The sequence below is a fragment of the Aulostomus chinensis genome, chromosome 12 (genome assembly GCF_037954235.1).
Source record: "Aulostomus chinensis isolate RoL2024-O1b breed Wild chromosome 12, RoL_Achi_v1.0, whole genome shotgun sequence".
In the NCBI taxonomy this organism is placed as follows: domain Eukaryota; kingdom Metazoa; phylum Chordata; class Actinopteri; order Syngnathiformes; family Aulostomidae; genus Aulostomus; species Aulostomus chinensis.
The window spans coordinates 13,555,144-13,571,605 of record NC_141331.1 but is presented as its reverse complement, the minus strand read 5'-3'; the positions used below and the strand labels follow the sequence as shown (position 1 = coordinate 13,571,605).

Below are 16,462 nucleotides of genomic sequence, written 5' to 3'. Positions count from 1 at the left end.
GCCTGTGTTGTCCAGTCTGTTTCAGGGTGTGTGGTATTCGCATGTGTGCAAGTACATGAGAGAGAGAGAGAGAGAGACAGAGACAGAGACAGAGAGAGAGAGAGAGAAAGTACAAACAGGCTAGATATTAAATCTGGTTTCATGAGTTGATTCAAGCTTAACTTTCTCGTCTCATGGCTGTGCGAGCAAACACCCGGAGACAGTAATAAGCAGACTCTTCACACCTGCATGTGCTGACAGAAGACAGAACATGGACTCACAGGGATGTACACACTCAACCATCACACACACCTTTGACTGTCTCTAGCAATCATAGTCACGAATAATGGCTTAAAAAAATCTGATTAAACATTAATTTAGTCTAATGACAAGACTGCTGGAAAAGTGCAGACTAGTTTTAGTGGCTTTTAGAATTTGTAATCATTTTTACCTCTGGCAGTGATGTAATGTGATTGGTGCCATGTGTCCGCTCGTGTGCAGGATTATGTCAAAACTATGAGGGTGATTTTCGCCAAGCATGGTGGAGGGCTGTAGTGTCGACCATGAAGGACCCTACAAACTTTGAGAAGATCCTTTTAACACTTAGTGAAAAATTGCATTTTTTTTTTTGTTTGCTTATGTCACCATGGCAGAGATGTGCGCTCTTGTTTGTGTCTCCTCGTCCTTTTGAAATGGCGAGTGTGCATCCGTGTGTACATGTGTCATAAAATGATGTCACCTGCAGTCAGCGCTTGGTCTCGGGGGTCGGCAGGGTTCGGCGTTTTAAGCGTTTTTAAGCTTCGTCACCTCCTAATTGATCCAGCCAGACTCGGTCAGGGTTGGTTCTGCATTGGCTTGGTCTTAGTTGCTGATGGTGAATTTTAATACACAAAAAAAGATGCAAACCAATAACTGAACATATCAGCAAACCAAAACATGCCAGACAGAGTTCGTTTTAAAGTTTTACTACTCATTTTTAAAGCCCTTCATGGATTATCTTGCTCTCTCGGACCTTATCCTCCTGTAACCCCCACCACTACCTCTACTCCCCCCTCGGGTAAGGCAGGAGAACACGCTTTCTCTGTTGCGTGCTCTCATCTGTGAAACAGAACTACCCCACCATATCAGATCAGCACCTTCTATTGTCTTTTTCAAAGATTAGCTCACCTACACTATAATGAAGGGTCTTTTCCTCTTTTTAATTCTTATTTTTGAACTGATTTTTTTTTTATTAGTGGTTTGAGTGAATAGTTGTTTTTTTTTAATGTGCTCTTCGGGCACTTTGGTTATGTTGTTATAAATCTGCTATAGAAATACATTTGACTTGATATATGGAGCCTTTTACCTGCTGTAACTGGCCTTCACCTTCTCCCTTCACCTTTTTCCTTACAATGGATTTAGGTGGTGGTGGGAGCGCGAAATAAAATGTCTCAATACTCCAGTGCCCTCCTCTCTCTGTCCAAACTCCCCCACACACCTGGGATGGCCATTTCATTTCAGAGTGCAGCAAATGGAAAGGTGATCTTAATCTACCCTGTTTCCCTCTGACCACCCCCCCCCCCCCCTTCCCATCTCCCACACTGTGCTGACGGACAAGAGACTGCTGGTTTCCTGCTGCCCGCGCACAGAATTTAGTGTTAAAATATACATGATGGAAATTATTTCACTTCATTCTTAAATCACTCTTGTTATTTTTTCTTTGTTGTTGTGTTGTTGTTATTGCTGTTTTTTCAACGCCATCCTCTCACGGGAGCAAAAGCAGGTGACAGCTGGCTTCAGTCAAAGTATTTCGACATGACCTCCTCGGTGCACAGCGCCCCTCCATTAGCTCATTAGTCTTTGTTAGGCCTCTCTCACTGACATTTGCTCGTTGGTCATTTCAGCCCCAAGCAGAGGTATGCACTGGCCATTGATTTCCTATGAATAGCTTGCTGCTGGCCAGTTCATTAGGAGGGTGCGCACAAACCACTGGATTAACTGGACCACAGACACACACGGAGAGGCTGTTTCTAGAAATCACAGGGCTTTTTTAACTTTAATTTGAATCCATGTTATAAATGTACACCTCTTGGGGGGTAAAAAAAAATCTAGATTTAATCTTAAATTTGTTCTGGAAATTATGATTTTGTTTTTCTCTCAGGAGGAAAGGCTGCCAGAATGATGGTCATTATCAGGAAAACAACCGCTACTTTCTTCCTCTCCCAGTCCTTTTCCTTCTTCTTCTCCTCCTCAACACATGGCTTGAGGCTGGACTGAGGCTGCAGCTCCACCCGCCCTAACTGTTACTATGGCAACGCTATCTGGGCCTACCAAGACCTGAAGCCGAAGGACATCCTGGACAACAATACAATAGCAGCACAGCCAGGGTACCTGAGGGACTTAGACCTGAGAGGCGTGATCTGGGGGGTTGCAGATTGAGGGAGTAAATCCTCCCTCTCTCTCTTTCTCTCTCTCTCTCTCTCTCTCTCTCTCTCTCCCTCTCTCTCTCGCTCTCTCTCTCTACCTCCATCACACACAAACACCACCAGGATTAGCCCTTGTGCTTGAGAATATAAGAAGTGGTTGGAGCAGTATGTGGCATTAAATAGTTGTGCTGTAATGAAATCGGTTCAAAGAATTCTTTTTTTTGATAAAGTAACTTGAATGGATTTTCTGGTGAGTAAAAGAAAAACTTGGCTAGGCCACACGGATGTTGTGTAAGGTCTAAAATGTGTAGTGTAGTTGGAATGGTCAGGAGGAGAAAAGTGTATGTTATTCATGGTCGGCTGAGGTTTCGTTCTCCACACGCGTGGTCATAATGGCTACAATGCCGCTGGTGCCAGCAGCGGAGAGTAATAGAGATGTTTAGAGTATGTTTGCCTTGCTTGCATTCTTCCATGGACTGCTGCTAAAATAATAAGAGGGAGTGTTACTTCAGGTCGACTCCAGCTGAGGGATACGGAACATGCATTGTTGTCATTGGCTCCATGTGAGTATCCCTCTTAAAGCCACAGCACGGAGCTGAGGAGCTGGGCATGACTGCCCCTCGCACAGAGGCAGCAGAAGGGAGGATGTGTGTGTGTGTGTGTGTGTGTGTGTGTGTGTGTGTGTGTGTGTGTGTGTGTGTGTGTTGTGTGTGTGTGTGTGTGTGTGTGTGTGTGTGCCTGTAAGTGTTTGTTATGTGGCATACATTGTAAAGGAACATTGCAATGGAATTAATAGTATCTGTCTGGTTGCCATAACTATATATAAAAGCTTGTATTTGTAATCTAAAGAGGATTTTATTCAGTATTATGAAGTGTTATTAGCCCTGCAGCACCACACCAGGCAGCTGGAAATCTCTATTATGGTAAAGAGGGAGCCGTGCTGTGCGCTCACTGAGCTGGTGCGCATCTTATGTCTGTCAGCTCTCTGATGGTTTTGAAATTTGTGTCCATTTAAAATGTGATTATTTCTCAGTGGGTGCCAGTGCAAAATTGTAGGTGTCCAATAAGTGAGTGTGGGACCTGCTTAGTCATGCTAAAACACCCATCTGACACCTCCTCTGTGTCCCTTTGCAGGCAACCGAAGAAACAGGATGTTAATGCTTGACGGAATGCCTGCAGTCCGAGTCAAAGCTGAGCCCCTGGAATCGGAACAAGGGGTAAGAGAGCAGTTGTTTTCCAGACAATTCCTTTTTTTTTTCCTCCCTGCTTTCCTTCCCCTCTTTCCTCCTCCCGGCAATGGGCAGATAATCACTCCCAGGCCTAAGCCAGTGAGTGAGACAGCGAGTGTGGGGGCTAAGAGGAGTGGTCGGAGAGCATGGTAGTGAGTAGAGGAACCAGGAGGAGAGCCACAGCTGGAGCAGGAATGCTTTGGGGGGGTTGTGGGGAGGTGACTAGGGCCAGCAGAGTCTGTACTGTGGCTGGGGGTAATTGGCAGATGTAGTCACTGCAGTTGGGAGGAGGGGTTGGGGCTGGGGGTGGGGGGTGGGGGGTGTCACATGAGAAAATCTTATCTATCTTCCTTTTCCTGCTTTTTTCCAGTTTCCATTCATCCTTCCTTGCCCCTTCTTCCTTACATGAATAATCTCTCTCCTGCACACACACACACACACACACACACAGACAAACACACATTCGCCCTTTGCAAACAGCTCAGTCTCTTCCTTAGCTGTATCTCTTGCGTGCATCTACTCTTCATGGCTGCTATTGTGTAGATTCTATCACAAAATTTAAGAGAATAGAAGTTAAATGCCACCATTAAAACCCTGCAAACATTCGCATCATTGTGTCTTATCTTTGATTGAAAATGTTTAACTCAACATTTTTCAATTCAGTGTAGAGTTTCAATGCGTGTGTGTATGTGTGTGTGTGTGTGTGTTTTGACCATTTTAGGTATAATAGAGTTACCTCATGCTGGGTTTTCATGGCCCTCATACAGTATCAGTGCTCTCTGGTCTAACATACCTATAAATAAAGTGGTCTTGTTATGGAGAAGCTGTTGCTAGGTTACAAGGGCTTTGTGTGGCTGCCATAGCTGTGAGTGCAGTGGGTGCCGGCCACTATATTTTTGTACCCGTGATGAATTAGAGTTCAGTTATCATTGATTTCCATTCATAACGTATCAATAATTTCACCTCCTCTGATATATTTCAGCGGGAGCTGCTGGAGAAGGGCTGAACGGTTCGTGTTGAGATGAACCGCAGCACGTGATGAATGAGAAATAGTTCCACTTCAGGTTATCTGAGGTCTGTGGAGAAGTGTTGGGTTATGTAGGTAGGAAGTGAATATGTCTCTCTACCTCTTGAAAGACTTGACAGAAAGTCAGCAGGTGGTCACTTTTATGGGTGTCACTCTCTCATCAGACCCTCCTCCTCTGTCACCTAATATCTGGGGCTTGAAGTCAGTCTCCATACGTACAGTGATGTCAGTCACAGACAGGATGTGAGCACTGCAGCCCACACAGCTTTTGAAGTGAACCGAGATCCAATCTTACCCTTAACTGACTGAGCTTCCCTTTAGAGCACAGACACAGACAGACAGTTTAGACTGCTGCAGAAATGTGGTCTTGATTTGGGTGGCGGGGAGCCAATGGCTGGCTGGAAATGGTCCGCCTTGTTAGACTATTCACCCGCAAGGGGCTGGAAAATCTGCCCTGCTAACCAGTATCCCCTAATAAAGACAACGACGTGAGGATGGAGGCAGGCAGTCAGGCGAGTCAGGCGTAGCTGTATTTGTGTGAGGTTGTGTAGGTTTGAGTATTTGTATCAGTCAAAATGAGAGCGGGGGAGGAAATGGTTTTCCATTTATACTGCAAGTTGCATGAAAATACAAACTAGTTTCTGTTTTACACTTTTGCATGATACTGAATAAGTAAATAGATACTCCTTACTTGTGGCGCCCTCGTTCAGATCATACTCAAACACGGCCTTCATTTTAATCTCAACCACGCACCTGTAAAATTTCATGAGTGCTGCATCTGGAGCAGTCTGTATGCTATTGCGGTGAAAAAAATCTGTCCACAGACACCTGCCAAAGCACTCAAAACTGCCTTTGTGGTCGTTCCAACTACAGGAACACATTTAACCTCCATGCTGCTCCAGACTCACAAGGTGAAAATTATACCACACTCACTTGTCACAGCAATAAAAAGTGGTGTGACCAGGATCAAACTAAATGTATAAAAGCAGCTTTATGGCGTGTTGCTGATCAGCATCCTGGTACTGATACCAGGTGAGTATTACTGTGCAGAATAATGATTTGTAGCGATATGAAAGCCCCTAATATTAATGCCTCAAATGCAAAATTCACAACAGTGTTTTTTTTCCAATATGTACCATCTCGTATTACATTGCAGTATATAGTGATAGAATCTTTCCCTGACCCATGAATCGTGATATGTATCGTATCATGAGGTCCCTGCACGTAAGCAGCTCTCCCAAGTGGTGCTTGCATTCTCATCTCATTTATTGTAAAAGTTGCCAAAAATGTCCGTTTACGATGCCTGAAGTGCGTCGTCTGGTATGATTCACGTGTTCTTTGTCCAGCTGTGTGGTCAGTTATCAACAAAAACTCTGATTTGCTCAAAACAAACTGACTAATATACATTGAATATACATTATGTTGTGTTTGTGGATCACTGAGATGGATACAGAGGACAGTCACCAGTTTGTCTGCTTTGCAGTTTGAATACAGACATTTTTGAACGGTTTTGCTATTGTTTAGTTGCCTTGGTAGTGTTTAGCCGTCAGTCGTCATTAGCTTCAAGCTAAATATTCATGGCTGGCTCTTTCTACATTCTGGAGTCATAAAGAAGTGATGCAGAAGTGAAAGAAAAAAAACTTCTTTGTGAGCTTAAGACATCTGTGCATACTTGAAAAGGAAAATTAACTTTTCAGTTTGACTTTGAAATGTAATATTTTTGACAGCATTCAGCCCTGTGATTGGTCCATATTGTCAACCATTTATTTTGGTGTTGTTGTCCTCTCTCACTTGCAACGGTGCAGATATTAAGTAGCTATCAACCCCTTCTAAGAGCTCCTAATGAAAAAGATAACATTTCTAAAGCACTGAGATCAGCTGCAATGAATCTAAAGGCTTCAAAGCCTTCAGGCTGTGTAGCCTCAGGCACTCTATGATACTCACATCCTATACAGACCAAGCAAACCCAGAGAGATCATGTGCAGAAGCAGCTGGATGAGAGTCTGTCAAGAAAGACTACACCAGGAGTTGATGCAAGAGATTCAAAAGACTTCAAACATAAACATTGACAATTGGCTGATCTATTGTAGCTTTTGAAATATTTCTTTCAAGGCTTGGAGCAGCAACTGTAGAAACAAGATGGCAGATATACTGCCTGCAACCAAGTTGAACGATGAAAGAAGATGGCCCGAGGGAGTGATCTATCGGTTAAATATACGAACGGGGACTCTCGAATGTGATTAATTAAAAGGGAACTTAAAGGGTAATTTGTGTTGCTTTATGTTATTTAATCATAACAGTGAGCACAAGTCATTCTTTTTCCAGAAATCACAGTGTCAGCATCACATGACAGAATCTCCCCAACCACCAGAGGTATGATGTCATCACAGCTGTAGAAAACTCACACAGTAACCAGTATTTTGCAGCGCACTAATGCACATTAGTCATGATTCCATTATCATATTTTCAGACACATTTATAAGTATTGCATTAGAAAAAGTTGGCTTTGAAAAATTCCCTCAATTTTGTAAAATGTAGTTATGCTTATCTGAGATGATTTTTGCAAGTGTTGTGCAACTTGGTGAAGTCGTATTCCAATTATTGTGTACAATACTGCAATTGTGCTATAACGCAAAATAAATACCACGAGTGTACAGTACTTGCTTGGTTCTCTAGAAAAACACATGGAAATTACTGATCATTATCACAATGTTTATTTTTCAGCTTGAACATACAAAGTTAGAAACAAGAATAAGCGCAATGCTAATTTCAAAATGCGTTATTCATAAAACACATGGCAACGACAAAAAAATCTTGTTTGGAAAAATAAAAGTACTGTAAAAAAAAAAAAAGTTTTTCTTCTCAGCAGTTTTATAATTGCTCCGGCTTACATCACATTGTGTTTCATTTAATTGTGCTGCACAAGTTTGTTTTTTTTGGTAACACCTTTTGCAAATAAGCTCAGATACAGTTGTATATTATATCCTCAAACTTTGTCAGCGTCTCCAGACAGCAGTCACAGGACGGAAGCAAGGGGCACAAAAGACCAGTCACGCTTAGACCCCACTGAAAGTGTCTCCTACAGACTTCTTTCCTTTATTTTGGTAGATGATCTCTTCTTCTACTGTTCTCTGTTACATGGTCTGGTTTGTTTGCTCCAAAGCGGCTGTCCACTTTCCATTTTTTTTTGCAACCCGACCAAAGTTCGCTCAAAATTCACTTGATGATTAAAGGGAAAAACAACTATTGCATTAGTTGAGGAAGAAGTACAAACTATAGCTTACATCAGCTGCTTCATTCTTGTTTCAACTTTCAAGGATTGCTTTGCTACCAGCTGAAAAATACTCTCTGCAGCAGACATCTCTTACTATTCTTATATCATTTGCAGCCTCAAGTAACCCCCCCACCCCCAAACCCCTGCTCTGAACTGCTTTCATGTTGAAGCTTTTGGTAATGTTGACTTAACTAGATCTTATCATTGTGAATGTATGTGTTTATAAGCCGGGATTGATCAGTTCTCTGGGGCCGGCGCTGAATCCTCCTTAATGCTCAGATTCTTTGAGAGCTCCCTCCAGCAGCAGATCTACAGTATTTTCAGCCAAAAATAACTAAATTTGCTATAAATGGTCAGTTGCATGAGGAAAGTATCTCTGAACCAACTGATTGAATGAATCATTTCAAATGAATGATGCATGAATATTTCCTCACCAAAGGACAATGGAGAGGGTTGTCTTGTTTCCGCAGTAATTTTTTTTTTTGATGTTGTGACAACGCACATTCCGACAAAATGAAAAGAAAGAAATTGTTTGTTACATAAACTTAAACTGCAGTTGAAATGCTTTGTGGGTGGTACTTTAATGTGCAATAAACCTTGACCTGACACCACCGACCCTGCGCTGAACCTCACCGAGGTTGAGGGGTCACCAGAGGGCATCTTTCATGGTGGAGGATTTGTTTTCCAACTGGGAGGGAATTGCACTGAGAAAAGCTTCTCTCTCTCTCCCTTTCTCTCTCTTTCTCTCTCTCTTTTTCGAATCCTGGGGTCGTAACATTTCCTGTAGGCTGAAAACAAGTATACAAGTCTGGAGTAAAAATAGTAGGCTACTACATAAAAGAAGGGAGGAGAAAAAGAAAAGTGTAATTCACCACAGATCCACTCTGAGCCAGCATTACATAAGGGGAAAGAAATGTGAGTGTCAAAAACAAAACTGGGGAAGAAAATGGTACAAAACATTTTTGAAAATCTGCTGCAGCGGTGATTTGAGTTTTGCTGTTTAGTTTTTTTTTTTCGTTCGTTTTTAATGAGCTTTTCCTGTACGATTAACAAAAAATCCTGGATGTTCTCTCTGCCTGATGGCCCTAAATATGACTCAGCCTCTGAAAGGCCTCCTTGTTAGGATCAACACCGCACACTCCAGCACCCTCCCACACCCTCCCACACCCCACATCCAGCTATATCACATGATTGACGCCATGACATTAGATGATCAAAACTTTGCAGGGTGAGTGTCTTTTTTTTACCCTTCTGCTTGTGTATGTTCTACATTATCTCTTCCAGGTAAAAAAAAAACAAAAGGGGAGGGGTGTTCCTGATACTTGTGCAGACAGCAGGAGCGGGTGTGTTACAGTCTGTTTGGTGTTAAGCAAAAGATACGTTGAAGGATACGGCGGTGAGCCACCAGCGTTGGCCTTAGGAGGCCTATCGCTGAGAGACAGAGAGAGACAGTCAGGAAATTGAGCCCATATGATGTTTTTCCACTGTCACAAAGGAGATTTAGGAGGGAGGGAGCCGAGACAACTGCATTTCTGGGGGAGTGATGGAAAACAGGAGGAAAGGACAGATAGACGCCAAGAGAGAAGACAGAGTGAAAGTAGATGACGAGTATGAGAGACAGTCCTTACTCCAGCTCTTCATCTGGGTATGACATCATACTAAACAAGTGGACTTAACAGTGAAATGCTTGGATGAGGAAACAGAGAGTTCTTCCAATGTGTCACTCTTCCCATTTTGTGTGTGTGTTGCAGGTTAAGTGTATTTATAAAAATGAGTCATCAATGCTTCTTTTCCTTCCACAGTCACCTAAAGTGCGCCCCTATTCTGCGATGGACGGCGTCCCCTTCTTCCTTAGCAGAGTGAAACCTGAACCTCCAGAAGACCTACTCGCTCACGACCTGCACTTCCACACACAGACGGAGCCCGTCGACCTGTCAATCAACAAAGCCCGCCCCTCCTCTTCATCCACCACATCATCCTCCCCTCTGAGATCTGCTTTCTCACCATCCTCTTTATCGTCATCCTCCTCCTCTCCATCGGTCATCACCTCAGCCTCCTCGGTGCTCACGCCAGGCCCCCTGGTTGCCCCCGGAACTGGGATGAGAGGTCAGCCCTATTTGCACATCCTGCACTCTGTGCCGCCGCCTCCGTCCAGCCCGCTGAGCCTGCAGGGAGCAGGGAAGCTGGCCAGCCACGTTCACCGAATCCCAGTTGTCGTACAGTCACTACCCCTCATGTACACCACTGCTGTTCGATCACCCTCCAGCCTCAACAACACCATCATGCTACCTCTGCTGGATGAGGCCAAAAGCCAGGGCAAAGGTGAGATCCTGCTCCATATTCATGTGGCTGAGATTCCTGCCAGGCTTTTTATTTCCAGGTGAAAACAAACACGGATCATATTTGATACAGTGGGAATACCTAAAGGAGTCATTAACACACCGACAGTTCACCTACCAAAGCTGATAAAAGATGCTTTAGGTCTGACTTTTGAAAGTTTTGAGATATTTATGAAACAAGTTTCATGTTATTGATATATTAATACACTGTGTTGAGGACTCTTAATTGAACTATCAGATAGTTTGGATGATAAATCAACATCGGGTCTGACAACAAAATTCAAATAAAAGTCCACAACTTGGTGTGCAATTTTTAAAGAAACAGTCAAGTGTGTGTTGTTTGATGTGTGTATAGTAACTTGTAGGGCCGGCGCCCCTCCTGGGTCTTGAACTTGGTTCCTCACAGTACCAAATGTGCTTGTTGCTATGATTCTCTTCTTCACACTGTTTGGGATGCATTCTCCAATGCATTTCTCCACTCCCAGGACCCAACTCTGGGGTCCCTCACACTGGGGTCAACCTAACCTGAAGGGCCTTTATCCAGCTGACACACTGGGCACACCTCCTGGGCTGCCTCACGACAAGCCACACCACTCCTGCACAGTATATCGTAAATGGCACGCTTGCTGTTGTGGTCAGTAAGCTTGTTTTCTACCTGGTGGATGCTGGTTCAAGACCAGGTGGGGTGAACTTTAAGCCTCATATTAGTTTTAACTTTTACATAGCATAAGATTGCACAACATAAACTCATGTGAAACTTAAGGTTGGTTGTCCTAAGAGGTTACAGAGAAATTAGAGGTGGTGTATTTTCGTGCAATAAGTGTTGTGAATTTTGAGTTCTTCATAAAATATAAAGTTGAACCACTCAAATTTATCTGACGTTCAAAAACGTAAACGGAGAGCCTTTTCAGCGATAAATGGAGTCTGATTATTTTCAGTCATTTGCTTAGAAATAAGGAATGAGCTACATGGTGGAATCAGGCAGCACTGGCTGTGCTACCTGTGTGTGACGAGGTTTGAGAAATCCCAGTAACAAGCTGTTTATAGTGCAAAGCACATTTGTCTTCCTAGATGTCCTGTCCTGTCTTGAGTCAAAGAACATGCAGACACAACAATGTGAAAGCCGAGCAAGTGTGTTATGTTTCAGACACGGCCCCTCAGGCAACCATCCTCCTCTTCACAGGTTGAAAGTCTCTTTAATCTTTAAGTGAAAGACAGTTTTTTTCTTAAATAGCCTGTAGTCCAGTTCTCTCTGTGAAGAAGCAAACTGGCCTTTACCTCCTGCGTATTATTGGTTTTCTCTCTGGGTGTGGTTTTACTGCCAACCACTGGGAGTGGACCTACAGTAGGTGTTCTTGTCCAACTGGGAGCCATACACAGGGCAACTGTTCGTTATAAAAGAGGTTGCTTCTACTTACTTCCTGCAGGATGGACACACATTTAGACTTCATCTCACGCCTGCGCACAAATATACATGCAAACAAACAGAGGTGAGTAATTAGGCCAGGACACTTGGCCAACTGGGCGGGGTGGTCCTCGGAGATAGACGTTTTTAAAGGAGTGGAAAGGGGAGAGAGAAGAGAAAGAGAGGGAAAAAAAGAAAGAGGACAGGAAAATAAGACTTGCATAAGAGGGTGTGGATGGATATTGAAGATGGGTGGCACTTAAACAAACACAAGCACATACACCAGTCCAGTTTGAGCTCTGCCCAGTATGGAAGGCATGCAAAAAGAAAACAAAAAAACAACAAGTGGTGAATGTTGATGTTTGGTGTGGTGGTGGATTGAGTCATGAAACAGCAGTCGCTGGGTAAACAGAAGATTGAGATACTGCATTTGCTGTGTTTAAATGATGAAATTCACCTGGGACGTATCGAAGATGTCTACTTGTGTTTGAGAGTTGATCATTTGCTCCCAGCTCTACTGATTTAAGCAGTCGTTGCCACTCACCAACAGGTGAGTCACCTGCTAGCCCCCCTCCCCAATGTGTCATCGGAGGGTCAAGAGTCACCTTGTTTGACTCGATGTAAACCTGACGACCATGCGCAGTGATGCAACTCTCAGCCATATTGAAGCTTTCAGCACAGATACAATAATGATAATAAAAAAACACTTGTTCACACCCACATCCACACACCCACAAGCACACGCACGCACACACACACACACACACACACACACACACAGGTTGGCCATCCTCTTTAAGAGAGGGCGGTTACCCTTCCTTTCACTGCTGTCTCCCTGTCTCCGGCAGGAGGTTGCCATGGAAACAGGGCATGACTGGAAACAACAGGAGAGAAAAGAAAGAAAGAAATCCGGTGCTCTGCCCACCTCTCTAGCTCTGCTCCTTTGTTACCCTTTTCTCAAAATACCCCTCTCCAGTACACGATGCATTTCTAACTAATTACACTGGTTAATTGCAGGTTTTCTATAGAGTAGGGACGCTGGTGACCACTGCATATAGTCTGAGACAACAGTTAGGAACCTTTTAAAGCAACCCTCCTCATACACAAAGTAATACCATCAATGCTGCGTCTTACTCCATACCTTTATTATAGGCCATTATGTCTACAGCCTGAGCTGAGAGGGCAGGAGAGGTGATGTTCTGATGGCTTAGAAAAGCAGCCAGCATGCATTAGAGAACAGAACTTACTGGGAAAATGTGTCAAAATGTGTCAAAGTATTTCTGATGAAGAATTCTTTGGAATCAAGAATAATGTAGTCATCGCTTTATCTAGATGTATCTTAATTGGTTAAGATTGATGGTAAATAGTAGAAAAGTAGTCTTTGAGTGACTTTGTGTGTGTGTGTGTGTGTGTGTGTGTGTGTGTGTGTGTGTGTTGATGGAGTCAGACACGACAGAATGGCAGCAGCTGATCAGGGGAGTAGTTGTCACAACTTGTGTACTAGATGTAACTGAGGAGACGGAGCCCTCGGTGCTCTTGGGGCTGTCTCTCACTCAAAGTGTGCTGGTCACACTAACTTCCATGTAACGCAATGAATAAAAACCCAACTAGATTAGTGATTATATTGTAAGTGTGTGCTTGAAAGGAGATGCTGGTGTTGGGGATTTAAATGTCAGTATTAATCATTAACATGAATCTGAAATCACTTCATGTCACATGCACATGTAGGGACCCAGAGCTGAGAGCTATTACTCATGCACACTTTTGACTCACATGTTTAATATTCAGTATACACACACACACGCACACGCACACAAAGGTCTACACAAGTCCTTTTTTGATTTTGAAATGGTTAGAAATAAAGAGGTCTAGATGATTGTAATGTGTAGACAACACAATAACTTTTTATTCTTTTCAGTTTCGTGTGTTGGTGTGTCGTCCCTTTCTAACCAGTGAGAGCACGTTAGCTGTCCCTGGCTCTCCTTGACCTGCTAGCTGACTATCATGTTGATAACAGCTTTAGCTTTCATTGAAACATTGTGGCTATGGTCTTCTGAAATGTATCAAATAAAATTTGGACGAGCGCTCTCATCTATTGGTCCTGAATCTTGGCGGAATGTATCTGTGGTCAGAAGGAAGTGGGACTCGTGAGACGACTGGCTGCTCTTTTGTCCTGGGTCCCGGTTTAAGAGAGAGCTAGGAGAGGTCATTCCAGGTTGTAGCTGCAACTTTGCTGCACCCTTGAACAATATCTTGCATTCAATTCCCGAAAGAGTGAAGCACCCCCAATTATTATTGTTATTACAAATACTGGTCTTAACTGGTTTGACGACATGCAAGCAGCAATTTAAGGCAAAGTAGCAACTGAATTAATGATTGATAACCTTGTTTGGGACTAACACTGTCTGCTAGGCTATGGTGGGGGTCTAAATGAATGAATGGCATTAGCAAGAACTCATCGTTTAGCTGCCTGGAGCACAGGGCTTCAGTACACCCTCCCTGAATCACCTGCATTCCCTTTCTGCAATCTGTCACTATACTCTGCATATTAATATAAGTAGCTTTGTTCAAAGTGCTTTGTGGTGCCTCTGGGTGGTCAAACAGAATGCTTTTTGATGGATGCGAAAAACAAGGAATATCAATCCTGGTTCAAAAACTTCAGTGACAGACCAAGGTTTTGGAGTCGACGTGCAATATGAGTTTTAAAGGCCAGCCTTATTTGTGTGTTTATATTTCACATGGTCTTCTGTGTATCTATTGGACACAGTATCGTGTAGAGCTATTGGGTTGACTCCACCTTTACTCATAGAATCAGAGTTACAATACATAGAATAAAATTTTGTCTTAGAGTCAAGAATTCATTACAAGTCACATCGACTCTTAAAATTACTTAAACAAACATGTAAGTCTGCAGCAACAGTTTCAGTATCATGTGTCTGACCACTCTGTGTGTGTGTGTGTGTGTGTGTGTGTGTGTGTGTGTGCGCGTCTGTGTGTGTGTGTGTCATCCTCACAGCACACAGCGACCCCAATGGCTTGTCGCCGAGGCAGATCAAAAGTGACAGCGATGACGACGACCTGCCAAACGTGACCTTGGACAGTGTTAATGAGACCGGCTCCACTGCACTGTCTATAGCCCGCGCCGTACAAGAGTGAGTATTGTGAGATATATATTTCCTGTAAGAAATGTTGTATCACCTCCAGTGACCTAAGAAAAATCCTCAATAATCCAAATGGGTTTTTTTTGTTTTTTTTGTTTGGTCTTTGCAAGACTTCGTCCTGCCCCAGCCTGCTGATCCAAGGTTGTGTGTCTGAAACTAAAATTTCACAGGGGATAATACAAGAAAGTAGATATAACTGATAGCAGAAATTCAGACGTACACTGTAGAAACTCAAGAGAGGCATTTCAGAGAACAGAGGTCTACTAAGTTTTCCCCAACATTATTTACGTACAAGTCTACTTGGTGGTTTTGTAACTGCTTCTCCAAACATGGATGCATCTGTGTGGGTGTGCAACTATATGGCTCAGACATACTCAGTGCCCTGTTCGGCCTACAGACATTGCAACTCCTGTGGTGCCAGTCCATCTGTGTTTCATGAGAAGACTTCCGTCTTCAGTGGATGACAGCTTACAGTATTCGGATCAGAAACAGGAAATTAGATGCAGAGAAGCACTTTGCTCAGCTGTGGCCTTGTATCTCACTTCCCAGAGAACAACCTGGCAAGTTAGAGTTATCCTTCACTCCCAAAAAATGTATTTTACCTTTTAAGTAATCAAAAATATGTTTCCAGAGCTCACAAAGATGTATTTTTTTAACCTCCTGCAATGTATTTTCTACTCTTAGATCTAGTGCCCGTTCATGGAACCACTGACCGAGATCAGCTGGTTCATTCAGTTGTTCAGTCACAGTCATCCGTGCGTGATCACGGTCGCACAGAACCATACGTTACAGTTTGTTTTTAACTTAAATCAACGTGTTTCTAGATTGAGCATACAGTTGTATATAGAAGATGTTGATGATACTGGATGATGGACTTGAGAGTTTGTAAACAGACTTTAAGGGAAGTTTTGCTGCTGCTGAGTTGCTGTAGCTGTTGTTAGCTATCATGAGCTATTAGCTTCAAGCCAAGTGTGGCTGGCTCTTTCTGCATTCTGGAGACAATAAAGTCTGGAGGAATGAAATGTCTTTGTGAGCTCAAGACACCTGTACTTGCAAGGCAAAAAAAACCCTTTTGGTTGAAGTATCTCTTACGACCCGTTAGGAGTGTTCTTTATTCTGACTGTAAGGGAAATATTCCTGTGAGTCGGCTGCTAATGATGCAGCAACACTAACAAGTTTGAGCAGGATCAGCGTGTGCTCAATTTACAGAGTTTGAATTGTGGGTAAGACTTGCTATTGTTTGACTGTGTGAACTTAACCACCTCACATTGTGATATAAACTAGTTCCTCTCTGTTTAGTGGCACAAGCAGCAGTTCCTGTGTAAAAGGGAACACACACACGCACAAACACACACTCGCTGGAGGACTCAGGTTTCCATGCAGGTTATTGAAAGGGACAGGCGTGCCCCTGAGTGCCCCACGTGGCATTAGGTGCTCGGAGGAGAACAGAGGTTGGCAGGACCCAACCTTTTGCTGCCCAAGCTTTCACTATGGAGATAAATCACCAACCGGGCTTAGCAATGACCTGCCAGGGCCTGCCCACACACTCACCTCTCTGGGTGCAAGGTGCACGCTGTGCTGCGTGGATACCATGCTCCTGTTTTGTATGACTGCATGTGAACATGTCTGTGAGTGTTAATGCT

The 16,462-nt window shown here is 43.4% G+C and overlaps 1 protein-coding gene across 2 annotated transcripts in view; it reads left to right on the top strand.

The window, feature by feature from the left end:
* The window catches only part of klf12b (Kruppel like factor 12b), a 39,832-nt gene that overhangs the window by 12,646 nt on the left and 10,724 nt on the right, over nucleotides 1–16,462 (top strand). For both annotated transcript variants that reach the window (XM_086220262.1, XM_086220263.1), the window contains exons 2-4: nucleotides 3,519–3,601; nucleotides 9,717–10,236; nucleotides 14,675–14,810. In XM_086220262.1, coding sequence (XP_086076388.1) covers nucleotides 3,519–3,601; nucleotides 9,717–10,236; nucleotides 14,675–14,810 — 739 coding nt within the window. The remainder of the gene's footprint in view (nucleotides 1–3,518; nucleotides 3,602–9,716; nucleotides 10,237–14,674; nucleotides 14,811–16,462) is intronic.